Raw genomic sequence first — 15,268 nt, 5'->3', positions numbered from 1 at the left:
TCTCTTCCTCTTCCTCCTCCTCCTCTTCCTTCTGCTCCTCCTCCTCCTGTTTCTTCTTCTTCTTCTTCTTCTTCTTCTTCTTCTTCTGCTACTGCTCCTGCTTCTTCTTCTTCTTCTTCTTCCTGTTCTCTTCCTCTTCCTCCTCCTCCTCTTCCTTCTGCTCCTCCTCCTCCTCCTCCTGTTTCTTCTTCTTCTTCTTCTTCTTCTTCTTCTTCTTCTTCTTCTTCTTCCTCTTCTTCTGATATCAATCAAAGCTCTGACGAGAAGGCCGAGACTCTGACACATAAGCAATAAACATTGGCAAGAGCAGTGTGCGGGTCTTTCTTTTTCTTTGTTAATTGTTTAGAATATACTTAAAATGCCATGTCAATATGTTGTGTTGTAGCTTGGGTTTGGGACACGTCTGTTTGAGGACGTGGCGTGTCTGATCTATGACTGTCTGGACTGGAGGAGACAGCATCAACACTACCTCAACAACATGAGACTGGTCCAGGTGCCCTCTGTCACCAGGGCTGGGGCACACACCACCCAGGAGAACCCTGCAGAGGTACTATACTACAAACACACATGCACGCACACACTGGATGATGGAGAAGGAACCCATACTGAATGTACACAATACTGTCTTTATTTCATGTAGGTCTATTTTCTATTTCTACATGTAGCAAAAATGTTGAGGAATATGTTCTGTCATGTCTTAGACGGTTCAGACCACAACGCCTCAGACACCTGGGTCCAAGAAGAGACAAGCCCAAGAGGAGACCCCTCCAGGTATTCTACAGCTTCACAAACACTCACTGTAGGACAGTTGATATTATAATGTATAGTTCAAGTACATTATTACAGTTAACTGATAGCTGAATGAAAAGTGAATTGACCCTAACCCAGGGAACTGATGTCTTTTGGTCAGCAGACCCTGAACCGGCTGCTCTGAGTACTGATGTGGACATGCGTTACTATAACGACCTGCTGGACCAGATCCCTCCTGAAGCCTCCTCTGTTCCCCTCATACTACACTGCATGCTGGAGCAGGTTCTGTTCTGTTGCCTTCATACTACACTGGAGCAGGTTCTGTTCTGTTCCCTTCATACTACACTGGAGCAGGTTCTGTTCTGTTGCCTTCATACTACACTGGAGCAGGTTCTGTTCTGTTCCCTTCATACTACACTGGAGCAGGTTCTGTTTCTGTTCCCTTCATACTACACTGGAGCAGGTTCTGTTTCTGTTCCCTTCATACTACACTGGAGCAGGTTCTGTTTCTGTTGCCTTCATACTACACTGGAGCAGGTTCTGTTCTGTTCTCTTCATACTACACTGCATGCTGGAGCAGGTTCTGTTCTGTTCCCTTCATACTACACTGGAGCAGGTTCTGTTTCTGTTCCCTTCATACTACACTGGAGCAGGTTCTGTTTCTGTTGCCTTCATACTACACTGGAGCAGGTTCTGTTCTGTTCTCTTCATACTACACTGCATGCTGGAGCAGGTTCTGTTCTGTTCTCTTCATACTACACTGGAGCAGGTTCTGTTCTGTTCCCTTCATACTACACTGGAGCAGGTTCTGTTCTGTTCCCTTCATACTACACTGGAGCAGGTTCTGTTTCTGTTCCCTTCATACTACACTGGAGCAGGTTCTGTTCTGTTCCCTTCATACTACACTGCATGCTGGAGCAGGTTCTGTTCTGTTCTCTTCATACTACACTGGAGCAGGTTCTGTTCTGTTCCCTTCATACTACACTGGAGCAGGTTCTGTTCTGTTCTCTTCATACTACACTGGAGCAGGTTCTGTTTCTGTTGCCTTCATACTACACTGGAGCAGGTTCTGTTCTGTTCCCTTCATACTACACTGCATGCTGGAGCAGGTTCTGTTCTGTTCCCTTCATACTACACTGGAGCAGGTTCTGTTTCTGTTCCCTTCATACTACACTGGAGCAGGTTCTGTTCTGTTCTCTTCATACTACACTGGAGCAGGTTCTGTTCTGTTCCCTTCATACTACACTGGAGCAGGTTCTGTTCTGTTCCCTTCATGCTACACTGGAGCAGGTTCTGTTCTGTTCCCTTTATACTACACTGGAGCAGGTTCTATTCTGTTCCCTTCATACTACACTGGAGCAGGTTCTGTTCTGTTCCCTTCATACTACACTGGAGCAGGTTCTGTTCTGTTCCCTTCATACTACACTGGAGCAGGTTCTGTTCTGTTCCCTTCATACTACACTGCATGCTGGAGCAGGTTCTGTTCTGTTCCCTTCATACTACACTGGAGCAGGTTCTGTTTCTGTTCCCTTCATACTACACTGGAGCAGGTTCTGTTTCTGTTCCCTTTATACTACACTGGAGCAGGTTCTGTTCTGTTCCCTTTATACTACACTGGAGCAGGTAGTCCACTGCAGGCCCCAACAATCATCCCCACATCACCATACTACAGTCAACCAGGATAACAGTTGTTCAGCCAGATCTGTTTGGGTTTTATCCATGTGGTTCATTGTATTACTGCATGTGTATTGTCTTACCCTCAGAGGTCAACATTGAAGTATTGTTGTTGAGAAAACACCATTCTCCTCCATACCTTGACTTAGACACTCCAGACATTATATATACAGTGTATTCGGAAAGTATTCAGACCCCTTGACTTTTTCCACATTTTGTTACATTACAGCCTTATTCTAAAAGGGATTACATTTATTTTCCCCCTCATCAATCTACACACAATACCCCATAATGACAAAGTGAAAATAAAAACAGAAATACCTTATTTACATAAGTATTCAGACCTTTTGCTATGAGACTCGAAATTGAGATCAGGTGCATCCTGTTTCCATTGATCATCCTTGAGATGTTTCTACAACTTGATTGGAGTCCACCTGTGGTAAATTATATTGATTGGACATGATTTGGAAAGGCACACACCTGTCTATATAAGGTCCCACAGTTGACATTGCATGTCAGAGCAAAAACCAAGCCATGAGGTCGAAGGAATTGTCAGTAGAGCTCAGAGACAGGATTGTGTCTAGGCACAGATCTGGGGAAGGGTACTAAAACATTTCTGCAGCATTGAAGGTCCCCAAGAACACAGTGGCCTCCATCATTCTTAAATGGAAGAAGTTTGGAACCACCAAGACTCTTCCTAGAGCTGGCCGCCTGGCCAAACTGAGCAATCGGGGGAGAAGGGCCTTGGTCAGGGACGTGACCAAGAACCTGATGGTCACTCTGACAGAGCTCCAGAGTTCCTCTGTGGAGATGGGAGAACCTTCCAGAAGGACAACCATCTCTGCAGCACTCCACCAATCAGGCCTTTATGGTAGAGTGGCCAGACGGAAGCCACTCCTCAGTAAAAGGCACATGACAGCCCGCTTGGAGTTTGCCAAAAGGCACGTAAATACTCTCAGACCATGTGAAACAAGATTATCTGGTCTGATTAAACCAAGATTGAACTCCAAGGATCACATCTGGAGGAAACCTGGCACCATCCCTACAGTGAAGCATGGTGGTGGCAGCATCATGCTGTGGGGATGTTTTTCAGCAGCAGGGACTGGAAGACTAGTCAGGATCGAGGGAAAGATGAACAGCGCAAAGTACAGAGAGATCCTTGATGAAAACCTGCTCCAGAGCGCTCAGGACCTCAGATTGGGGTGAAGGTTCACCTTCCAACAGGACAACGACCCTAAGCACACAGCCAAGACAATGCAGGAGTTGCTTGGGGACAAGTCTCTGAATGTCCTTGAGTGGCCCAGCCAGAGTCCGGACTTGAACCCGATCGAACATATCTGGAGAGACCAGAAAATAGCTGTGCAGCGATGCTCCCCATCCAACCTGACAGAGCTTGAGAGGATCTGCAGAGAAGAATGGGAGAAACTCCCCAAATACAGATGTGCCTAGCTTGTAGCATCATACCCAAGAAGACTCGAGGCTGTAATCGCTGCCAAAGGTGCTTCAACAAAGTACTGAGTAAAGGGTCTGAATACTTATGTAAATGTGATATTAAAGTTTTATTTTTTTATACATTTCGTTTTTTTGTCGTTATGGGGTATTGTGTGTAGATTGATGAGGAAAACAAACAATTTAATCCATTTTAGAAAAGGATGTAACGTAACAAAATGTGGAAAATGTCAAGGGGTCTGAATACTTTCCGAATGCACTGTATATGGTGGACAAATAGAGAATCCTGAGGATGAATGGTTGAGCTCCTCTAGTTGACTCTGTGTGTGTTCAGGTGGTGGCCACCGAGCAGGACAGCCCTCCCCTGTCTGCAGCAGGCTCCGAGAAGGGACTTTACAGCTTGGAGAAGAGCCTGGCAGACTACATGCTGTCTGCTGTCATTTCTCTGCCCCGCTCAGACCAGGAGAAGAAGGTACATTACTGTAGACTACATCATGACCCTCTTTACCTATTATACTGCAAATACACTGCTAGTTGGAGTTTTCCCTTTCCCCAGTATAGGATGGTTTCATTGCTGTGCCACACAATGTACCTGTAATCTGTTACTGTGTATTTGGTCATTCTGGACCTCAAAGTTGACTTGAGTTGAGGCTAATATTTTCAGTACCGAGATTATGACCCTAACCCAGGGAACTGTGTGTGTACAAAACATTAAGAACACCTGCTCTTTCCATGACATAGACTGACCAGGTGAATCCAGCTGAAAGCTATGATCCCTTATTGATGTCACCTGTTAAATCCACTTCAATACAGTGTAGATGAAGGGGAGGAGACAGGTTAAATAATTATTTTTAAGCCTTGAGACATGTGAGACATGGATTGTGTATGTGTGCCGTTCAGAGGGTGAATGGGCAAGACAAAATATGTAAGTGCCTTTGAACAGGGTATGGTAATATGTTCCAGGCACACTGGTTTGTGTCAAGAACTGCAACGCTGCTGGGTTTTTCATGCTCAAAAGTTTCCTGTGTGTATCAAGAATGGTCCACCACCCAAAGGACATCCAGCCAACTTGACACAACTGTGGGAAGCATTGTAGTCAACATGTGCCAGCATTCCTGTGGAACGCCTTTGACACCTTGTAGAGTCCATGCCTTGACGAATTGAGGCTGTTCTGAGGGCAAAGCTGGGGGGGGTGGGGGGTGCAACTCAATATTAGGAAGGTGTTCCTAATGTTTTGTCCACTCAGTGTATAGACCTGCATAACAGAGTATTAATGTATGATGTATTTATTGGTAGAAGTTGAGGGAGACGTTTGGTGCTGTGGAGAACACCCAGCAGAAGACTGAGCACCAGAGACCTCTACTGATCAACTGTCATGACGAGAGAGCCCTGAGACTGCACCACCTGCCTGTGAGACACACACACACACACACACACACACACACACACACACACACACACACACACTCTAATTAGCAGCAGCTGTATCCTCCAGGTACGGTCTATGAGGTATGTGTTGTATTGTTTTATACCAGGTCCATAACAGCTTTGATGTGGTGAAGACAGAGAAAGAGATGATGAGAAACTCTCCAGTGTGGAATCTTCTCTGCTCCGTCCGCCCCCTGAGTGGAAATAGAACCAGACTGGCCCGCATCCAGGAGCTCACGCACTACTGCACCGACGGTGAGGAGAGAACACAGAGACTCACACACATATACAAAACACGCACACACACAGACACACACTCACAGAGCCACACAGACACACACAGACCCACACCCCACACACCCACACACACACAGACCCACACCCCACACAGACACAGACACACACACACACACACACACACACACACACACACACACCCACACACACACACACTCACACACACCACACAGACACACACACAGCCACACACACACACACACACACCCACACACACACAGACCCACACACACACACACACTCACACACACACACACACACTCACACACACCACACAGACACACACACAGACACACACACACACACACACACACACACCACAGACACACACAGTCACGGCTCTCTGCGTTTTTATAGCCTATGGAATTTTATGCAGACCAATTTAGCGTGATAGCCAGATTGACTTCATGCATTGTGGCTCAGGTGTGCTGAGTAGTGTTATTATTGCAGCCCAACCTGTATTTAGTCTAGGTAATTACAAAGCACAGTCCCACTAAAGACCAACAGATGGTGGGATGCTGTTAAATTATCACCCTGGCTGGTTGGTTCTGGGCTGGGGATGAGACTACCCACTGGGCACAGACGTCGATTCAACGTCTATTCCACGATGTGTAAACAACATTGATTCAACCAGTGTGTGCCCAGTGGGTTGATACTGCTACTGTCTGGTGGGATGAATACATTCTCCATGATCTTAGAGAGGAGACTGAGAGTTAGACAGAAGAAATAGGGTAAATATTTAGCTGTCTGGGAGAGTCTGAGCACTGGGCTACTTTATAAGGAAGGAGATGTTCCATACTCTGCTATCACTACCAATATGGTGTTCTGTTAGATCAGCAGAGTGAAATGCTGAATTCCAGATAGACCCCTACCTCTGACTCTCTAGGCAGTCCCGTAGATCTGAAGAATCTGATGGGTTTAATAATATGGTCATTACTTCCCCTTCCCCTAGACTGAGTCAAGTTTTCACCATATAGCTCTATACCTATCCATATAGCTCTATACCATATAAATCTAAACCTATCCATATAGCTCTATACCATATAGCTCTATACCTATCTATATAGCTCTATACCTATCCATATAGCTCTATACCTATCCATATAGCTCTATACCTATCCATATAGCTCTATACCTATCTATATAGCTCTATACCTATCTATATAGCTCTATACCTATCTATATAGCTCTATACCTATCTATATAGCTCTATACCATATAGCTCTATACCTATCCATATAGCTCTATACCTATCCACATAGCTCTATACCATATAGCTCTATACCTATCTATATAGCTATATACCATATAGCTCTATACCTATCTATATAGCTCTATACCTATCCATATAGCTCTATACCTATCTATATAGCTCTATACCTATCTATATAGCTCTATACCTATCCATATAGCTCTATACCATATAGCTCTAAACCTATCCATATAGCTCTATACCATATAGCTCTATACCTATATATATAGCTCTATACCTATCCATATAGCTCTATACCTATCCATATAGCTCTATACCTATCCATATAGCTCTATACCTATCTATATAGCTCTATACCTATATATATAGCTCTATACCTATCCATATAGCTCTATACCTATCCATATAGCTCTATACCTATCCATATAGCTCTATACCTATCTATATAGCTCTATACCTATCCATATAGCTCTATACCTATCCATATAGCTCTATACCTATCCATATAGCTCTATACATTTACATTTACATTTTAGTCATTTAGCAGACGCTCTTACCCAGAGCGACTTACAGTTAGTGCATACATTATTTTATCGAACCCACAACCCTGGCGTTGCAAACGCCATGCTCTACCAACTGAGCTACATCCCCTGCCGGCCAAATCCCTCCCCTACCCTGGACGACGCTGGGCCAATTGTGCGCGCCGCCCCATGGGTCTCCCTATCTATATAGCTCTATACCTATCCATATAGCTCTATACCATATAGCTCTAAACCTATCCATATAGCTCTATACCATATAGCTCTATACCTATCTATATAGCTCTATACCTATCTATATAGCTCTATACCATATAACTCTATACCTATCTATATAGCTCTATACCTATCCATATAGCTCTATACCTATCCATATAGCTCTATACCTATCCATATAGCTCTATACCTATATATATAGCTCTATACCTATCTATATAGCTCTATACCTATCTATATAGCTCTATACCTATCTATATAGCTCTATACCATATAGCTCTATACCTATCCATATAGCTCTATTGTCATGGGCCTCTCACTCCACCGGGTTACCACCTTAATTTTCTTCCACTCTGCTCACCACTCTCTCTACTCAGCCTAACTAGCTCCACCTGTCCCTGCTCTGCTCTGCTCTAATTACTCTGCCAGCTGCGCTGCATTACCCACTACCTCTCCCAGTATTTAAGGCCCTGTCTTTCAGCTCTCCGGTGTCAGATCGTCTGCAAAGCTCACACCCGGAACCTGTTTGCTCGCGCTTCTGGCTCACCCTGGTTTTGTGACCCCGGACCTGCCTGTTTTTTGGATTCTCTTCTGCCTCAGGAGATCCAGACCTGCTTCTGCCATTACGACTCCTGACTACTCTTCAATCCCGGTAACTCTGACCAGCCTTCTGCCTTGCTACTACGTATTTTGGATTTCCCTTGAACTGTACTGCTGCCTTGTTTCATTCCGCCCTGTTGTGTCTGTGTCTCCCCCCCCCAGGACTTCTGGACCACCCACCACCGGCTTCATAGGACGCATCGCTGCCACTGGGGGGGGCACAGACCCAGCACATTGGACGGGATCCCTGTTACCCCTGGAGCCTTCATTCACTCCCTATTTCCCTTTTCCCTTAAGTTTAATAAACTTTCTGGTGTGACGCAATTGTGGTCCTCTGGTCGTCTGTCTGAACCCTGACAGTACGATCTGACCATTATGGACTCAGCGCACACTTTCCCCGACATGGAAACCGATGAGCATGAGCAGCAGTTCCAGCAGCAGCAACAACAACTCGCCATGATCATTCAACTCCTCACCAACCTTACCCCAGCCAGTCTGCCCACCAGCCCTGCCCCCGAGTTACCTGCCCCGGTCATTGCAGCCGCTGCTCCGGAACCCAAGATTGGAAACCCCGAGCGGTTCAACGGCGATTCAACCCAGGTCCGGCCATTCCTGACTAGCTGCCGACTTCAGTTCTCCTTGCAGCCAAGGACCTTCGCCACGGAGGGGGCTAAAGTTGGGTATGCCATCACTCACCTGACGGGCCGAGCTCGACTCTGGGGAACAGCAGAGTTCGAACGTCAAACCCCCGCATGTGCAACCTTCGACCTGTTTGCTGAGGAGATGCTGAAGGTGTTTGACCTGGATTCACCCACCGCAGAGGCGTCTCGTGAACTGTTCAGTATTCGACAAGGCAGACGTACAGTCGCAGACCATTCCATCGACTTCCGAACCCTGGCTAGACGAAGTTCTTGGAACACACCATCGTTGGTGGACGCGTTCTTCCATAGTTTGGCTGACTATATCAAGGACGAGTTGGTCTCCCATGAACTGCCTTCCACTCTTGATGAAGCCATCGCACTGACTGTCAGGATCGACAGAAGGATACAGACCCGTCGTCGTGAGAGGGGGCGCCAAGGTCCACCTACTACCGGCATTCGGAGAGATCCGACTGGGCTCCTGTCATCTACTGCCACTCACCCAGGTCAGCTTGATCAGTCTGAGCCTATGGAGATTGGGCGAGCCTCTCTCACTCCTGCAGAGCGCCAGCGCCGCTTCACCTCAAACCTCTGCCTCTATTGTGGAGGTGATGGACATCGTGTGGTAACCTGCCCTTTAAAGGGCCGAAGCTCACCGGGCATAGGGGGAGTCCGGTTGAGTTCAATGACCATCCAGTCCTCCGACCGCAAACCCCTGCTGCAAGTTCACCTCCGCCTCTCTGACTCAACTCACACCCTGGCTGCTCTGGTGGATTCTGGCGCCGAAGCCAACATAATGGACATCAAGCTGGCACGCCAACTGGGACTGGAGAACCTCCGTTTGACACCTCCTATTCCTGCCCGGGCACTGGACGGACACTTACTCGGATCGGTCACTCATGTCACGGCCCCGGTCTCGATGGGTCTGTCCGGAAACCATCAAGAAACTATCCAGTTTCACCTGCTCCCCTCTCCAGGCCAACCCCTCATCCTGGGTTACCCATGGCTCCGCCGGCACAACCCTCAGCTCGACTGGGTGACCGGGGTGATCAGGGAGTGGGGAGAGGACTGCCACCGAACCTGCCTGCTTGCTGCCGCACTACCCCCTCGGCCAGTACCTACTAACTCCGCTCCTGACCTCTCCAATGTCCCAGAATGCTACCATGGTCTCAGAGAGGTGTTTAACAAAGCAAGAGCCACATCTCTGCCCCCTCACCGACCGTACGACTGTGCCATCGACCTCCTCCCTGGAACAGCTCCTCCAAAGGGTCGTCTTTATTCGTTGTCTGCTCCTGAAAGAAAGTCCATGGAGGACTACATCAATGGCTCTCTGTCCGCAGGATTAATCCGTTCATCTTCATCTCCTGCTGGTGCTGGCTTCTTCTTTGTGGGGAAGAAGGACGGATCTCTTCGCCCCTGCATCGACTACAGGGGACTCAACGACATCACAGTGAAAAACCGTTACCCTCTGCCTCTGCTCACCTCTGCTTTTGAGTTGCTCCAGGGAGCCACTGTTTTTACCAAGTTGGATCTCAGAAACGCTTACCACCTAGTGCGGATCCGGGAGGGAGATGAATGGAAAACCGCATTCAATACACCAACAGGCCACTACGAGTATCTGGTTATGCCTTTTGGCCTCACCAATGCTCCTGCTGTGTTCCAGGCTCTAGTGAATGATGTACTGCGGGACATGTTAAACAAGTTTGTCTTCGTTTACCTGGATGACATCTTAATCTACTCCAGAAACCTGTCTGAACACACCCGCCATGTCCAGCAAGTCCTTCATCGTCTTCTGGAGAATTCCCTCTACGCCAAGGCAGAGAAATGTGAGTTTCACGTCAAGACAGTGGCCTTCCTGGGGTACATAGTGGCAGAGGGAAGTATCCAAATGGATCCTGCCAAAGTATCAGCAGTCACTTCATGGCCAGTTCCGGAGAACAGAAAGAAGCTGCAACAGTTTCTGGGGTTTGCTAACTTCTATAGGAAGTTTATCCGGAACTACAGTACCGTTGCTGCCCCTCTCACTGCTCTAACCAGCACCAAGCAACCCTTCACCTGGACCCCAGCAGCCGACAAAGCCTTCAGTACCCTCAAGGTGAGGTTCACCTCCGCTCCCATCCTCCAGATGCCTGATGTGGACCGGCAATTCATTGTGGAGGTGGACGCCTCGGATGTGGGAGTTGGTGCTGTGATTTCTCAGTGGGCTGCGGAGGATAGGAAGCTCCATCCCTGTGCCTTTTTCTCACGTCGGTTGTCCCCCTCTGAGTGCAATTACGACATAGGGAACCGTGAGCTGCTGGCTGTGAAGCTTGCCTTGGAGGAGTGGCGTCACTGGCTGGAGGGGTCCACCATTCCATTTCTCGTTTGGACCGATCATAAGAACTTGGAGTACATCCGCACGGCCAAACGGTTGAACTCCAGGCAGTCCCGCTGGGCCCTGTTCTTCACCAGGTTTAATTTCACTCTGTCATACCGGCCTGGATCACGCAACACCAAGCCAGACGCCCTCTCCCGTCAATTCCAGAAGGATGACACCCCCTCCAAGGACCCTGTGTCGATTCTGCCAAGTCCCTGCATCGTTGCAGCTCTGACCTGGGCTGTTGAGGAACAGGTGCTGGAGGCTCTCCGTAACCAGCCAGGTCCCAGCACTTGCCCAGCTGACCGCCTTTTTGTCCCCGAAGACCTGAGGTCCCAGGTCGTTCAGTGGGGACATGACTCCCGCCTAGCTTGTCACCCTGGCTCCACCCGCACTTACAACCTGCTCGCCCAGAGGTTCTGGTGGCCCTCTCTGAGGAAGGATGTACGGGAATTCGTCCAAGCCTGCCCCATCTGCAACCAACACAAGTCGTCCTGCCAGCCCCCAGCCGGATTGCTGCAGCCCCTGCCTGTGCCCAGACGTCCCTGGTCTCACATCGCCCTTGACTTTGTCACGGGGCTGCCCCCTTCAAGTGGCATGACCGTCATTCTCACCATCGTTGACCGTTTCAGCAAGATGGCACACTTCATTCCCCTCCCCAAGCTCCCAACCGCCAAGGAGACCGCCCAGGTGGTCCTGGAACACGTCTTCCGGATCCACGGACTGCCAAAGGATGTAGTTTCTGACCGTGGTCCACAATTCTCCTCCGCTTTTTGGAAGGAGTTCTGTCACCTGCTGGGAGCCACAGTCAGTCTGACTTCCGGATTCCATCCCCAATCCAATGGGCAGTCAGAGCGGGCTAATCAGGAGCTCGAGAAGGCACTGCGATGCATGACTTCACGCAACCCCCACTCCTGGTCGCAGCAATTGACATGGGTGGAGTACGCACACAATTCTCTGACCTGCTCTGCCATCGGTATGTCCCCTTTCCAATGTGTTTATGGATACCAGCCTCCTCTATTTGCCAGCCAGGAAGAGGAGGTTACTTGCCCATCTGCACTTGCTTTTGCCCGTCGATGTCGCCGCACCTGGTCACAAGCCCGAGCCACACTCCTCAGATCCGTTGCCAGCTACACTACCGGGGCCAACCGTCGGAGAATTCCTGCTCCCACCTACCATGTTGGTCAAAGGGTGTGGTTGTCATCGAAGAACCTGCCACTCAGGGTGGAGTCGCAGAAGCTGGCACCTCGGTTCATTGGCCCATTCCCTATCATAAGAGTGATTAGCCCAACTGCTGTCCGGCTCCAACTGCCTAATTCCCTGAGGGTGCACCCCACTTTCCATGTGTCTAAGATTAAGCCCATCCATGAGAGTCTGCTGGTCCCTGCTGCGCCTGGTCCTCCTCCTCCACGGCTCGTCGATGGTGGTCTGGTTTACACCGTCCGCCGCCTGCTTCGGTCCAGACGGAGGGGTAGGGGTCTCCAGTACCTCATTGACTGGGAGGGCTATGGACCTGAGGAAAGGACCTGGGTGCCAGCTAGTCGGATTGTGGATAGGACTCTCATCACCGCTTTCCACCAACGGCATCCTGATCAACCTGCAATCCGTAGGGGCCGCCCCAGAGGGGTCCCTAACCGTCCTGCCCGCTCGGCTTCCTGTCCTGTGCCTGATCCTGTCTCGGGACCTGTCCCATCTCCCGACCACGGCCCTCCGGCTTCCTCCGAGGATGAGGACGTTCACTCGGACCGTTCGGAGGAGTTCTAGCCCTCCTCCGGCTCCCCTCCTCCCGCCCGGCGTGGTGTTGCTCTTGGGACTTCTGGGGCCGTCCCTTGGGGGGGGGGTTCTGTCATGGGCCTCTCACTCCACCGGGTTACCACCTTAATTTTCTTCCACTCTGCTCACCACTCTCTCTACTCAGCCTAACTAGCTCCACCTGTCCCTGCTCTGCTCTGCTCTAATTACTCTGCCAGCTGCGCTGCATTACCCACTACCTCTCCCAGTATTTAAGGCCCTGTCTTTCAGCTCTCCGGTGTCAGATCGTCTGCAAAGCTCACACCCGGAACCTGTTTGCTCGCGCTTCTGGCTCACCCTGGTTTTGTGACCCCGGACCTGCCTGTTTTTTGGATTCTCTTCTGCCTCAGGAGATCCAGACCTGCTTCTGCCATTACGACTCCTGACTACTCTTCAATCCCGGTAACTCTGACCAGCCTTCTGCCTTGCTACTACGTATTTTGGATTTCCCTTGAACTGTACTGCTGCCTTGTTTCATTCCGCCCTGTTGTGTCTGTGTCTCCCCCCCCCAGGACTTCTGGACCACCCACCACCGGCTTCATAGGACGCATCGCTGCCACTGGGGGGGGCACAGACCCAGCACATTGGACGGGATCCCTGTTACCCCTGGAGCCTTCATTCACTCCCTATTTCCCTTTTCCCTTAAGTTTAATAAACTTTCTGGTGTGACGCAATTGTGGTCCTCTGGTCGTCTGTCTGAACCCTGACATCTATACCTATCCATATAGCTCTATACCTATATATATAGCTCTATACCTATCTATATAGCTCTATACCTATCTATATAGCTCTATACCATATAGCTCTATACCTATCCATATAGCTCTATACCTATCCATATAGCTCTATACCTATATATATAGCTCTATACCTATCTATATAGCTCTATACCTATCTATATAGCTCTATACCATATAGCTCTATACCTATCCATATAGCTCTATACCTATCCATATAGCTCTATACCTATCCATATAGCTCTATACCTATATATATAGCTCTATACCTATCTATATAGCTCTATACCTATCCATATAGCTCTATACCATATAGCTCTAAACCTATCTATATAGCTCTATACCTATCTACAGTGGCTTGCGAAAGTATTCACCCCCCTTGGCATTTTTCCTATTTTGTTGCCTTAAAACCTGGAATTAAAATGGATTTTTGGGGGGTTTGTATCATTTGATTTACACCACATGCCTACCACTTTGAAGATGCAAAATATTTTTTATTGTGAAACAAACAAGAAATAAGAAAAAAAAACAGAAAACTTGAGTGTGCATCACTATTACATTTTACATTACATTTTAGTCATTTAGCAGACGCTCTTATCCAGAGCGACTTACAGGAGCAATTAGGGTTAAGTGCCTTGCTCAAGGGCACATTAACGTCATTTAGCAGACGCTCTTAGCCAGAGCGACTCACAAATTGGTGCGTTCACCCTATAGCCAGTGGGATAACCACTTTACAATTTGGGGGGGGGGGGGGGGGGTTAGAAGGAACACTTTATCCTATCCCAGGTATTCCTTAAAGAGGTGGGGTTTCAAATGTCTCCGGAAGGTGGTGAGTGACTCCGCTGTCCTGGCGTCGTGAGGGAGCTTGTTCCACCATTGGGGTGCCAGAGCAGCGAACAGTTTTGACTGGGCTGAGCGGGAGCTATGCTTCCGCAGAGGAAGGGGAGCCAGCAGGCCAGAGGTGGATGAACGCAATGCCCTCGTTTGGGTGTAGGGACTGATCAGAGCCTGAAGGTACAGAGGTGCCGTTCCCCTCACTGCTCCATAGGCAAGCACCATGGTCTTGTAGCGGATGCGAGCTTCAACTGGAAGCCAGTGGAGTGTGCGGAGGAGGGGGGTGACGTGAGAGAACTTGGGAAGGTTGAACACCAGACGGGCTGCGGCATTCTGGATGAGTTGTAGGGGTTTAATGGCACAGGCAGGGAGGCCAGCCAACAGCGAGTTGCAGTAGTCCAGACGGGAGATGACAAGTGCCTGGATTAGGACCTGTGCCGCTTCCTGTGTAAGGCAGGGTCGTACTCTCCGAATGTTGTAGAGCATGAACCTGCAGGAGCGGGTCACCGCCTTGATGTTGGCGGAGAACGACAGGGTGTTGTCCAGGGTCACGCCTAGGCTCTTCGCACTCTGGGAGGAGGACACAGCGGAGTTGTCAACCGTGATGGCGAGATCATGGAACGGGCAGTCCTTCCCCGGGAGGAAGAGCAGCTCCGTCTTGCCAGGGTTCAGCTTGAGGTGGTGATCCGTCATCCATACTGATATGTCTGCCAGACATGCAGAGATGCGATTCGCCACCTGGTTAT

The 15,268-nt window shown here is 49.0% G+C and overlaps 1 protein-coding gene across 1 annotated transcript in view; it reads left to right on the top strand.

Moving 5' to 3' along the window:
* LOC311114528 (sperm-associated antigen 17-like) overlaps positions 1-15,268 on the top strand; it is a gene marked incomplete at both ends in the record, with an annotated part of 51,702 nt that overhangs the window by 5,639 nt on the left and 30,795 nt on the right. Inside the window, 6 exons of the mRNA XM_084189777.1 lie at positions 386-547; positions 702-771; positions 911-1,032; positions 4,208-4,345; positions 5,170-5,283; positions 5,409-5,556. Of these exons, the coding sequence (XP_084045903.1) occupies positions 386-547; positions 702-771; positions 911-1,032; positions 4,208-4,345; positions 5,170-5,283; positions 5,409-5,556 (754 nt within the window). The remainder of the gene's footprint in view (positions 1-385; positions 548-701; positions 772-910; positions 1,033-4,207; positions 4,346-5,169; positions 5,284-5,408; positions 5,557-15,268) is intronic.

This window comes from Coregonus lavaretus (assembly GCF_964263955.1).
Source record: "Coregonus lavaretus genome assembly, contig: HAP1_SCAFFOLD_591, whole genome shotgun sequence".
Taxonomy (NCBI): domain Eukaryota; kingdom Metazoa; phylum Chordata; class Actinopteri; order Salmoniformes; family Salmonidae; genus Coregonus; species Coregonus lavaretus.
This window is presented reverse-complemented; position numbering and strand designations above follow the sequence as displayed.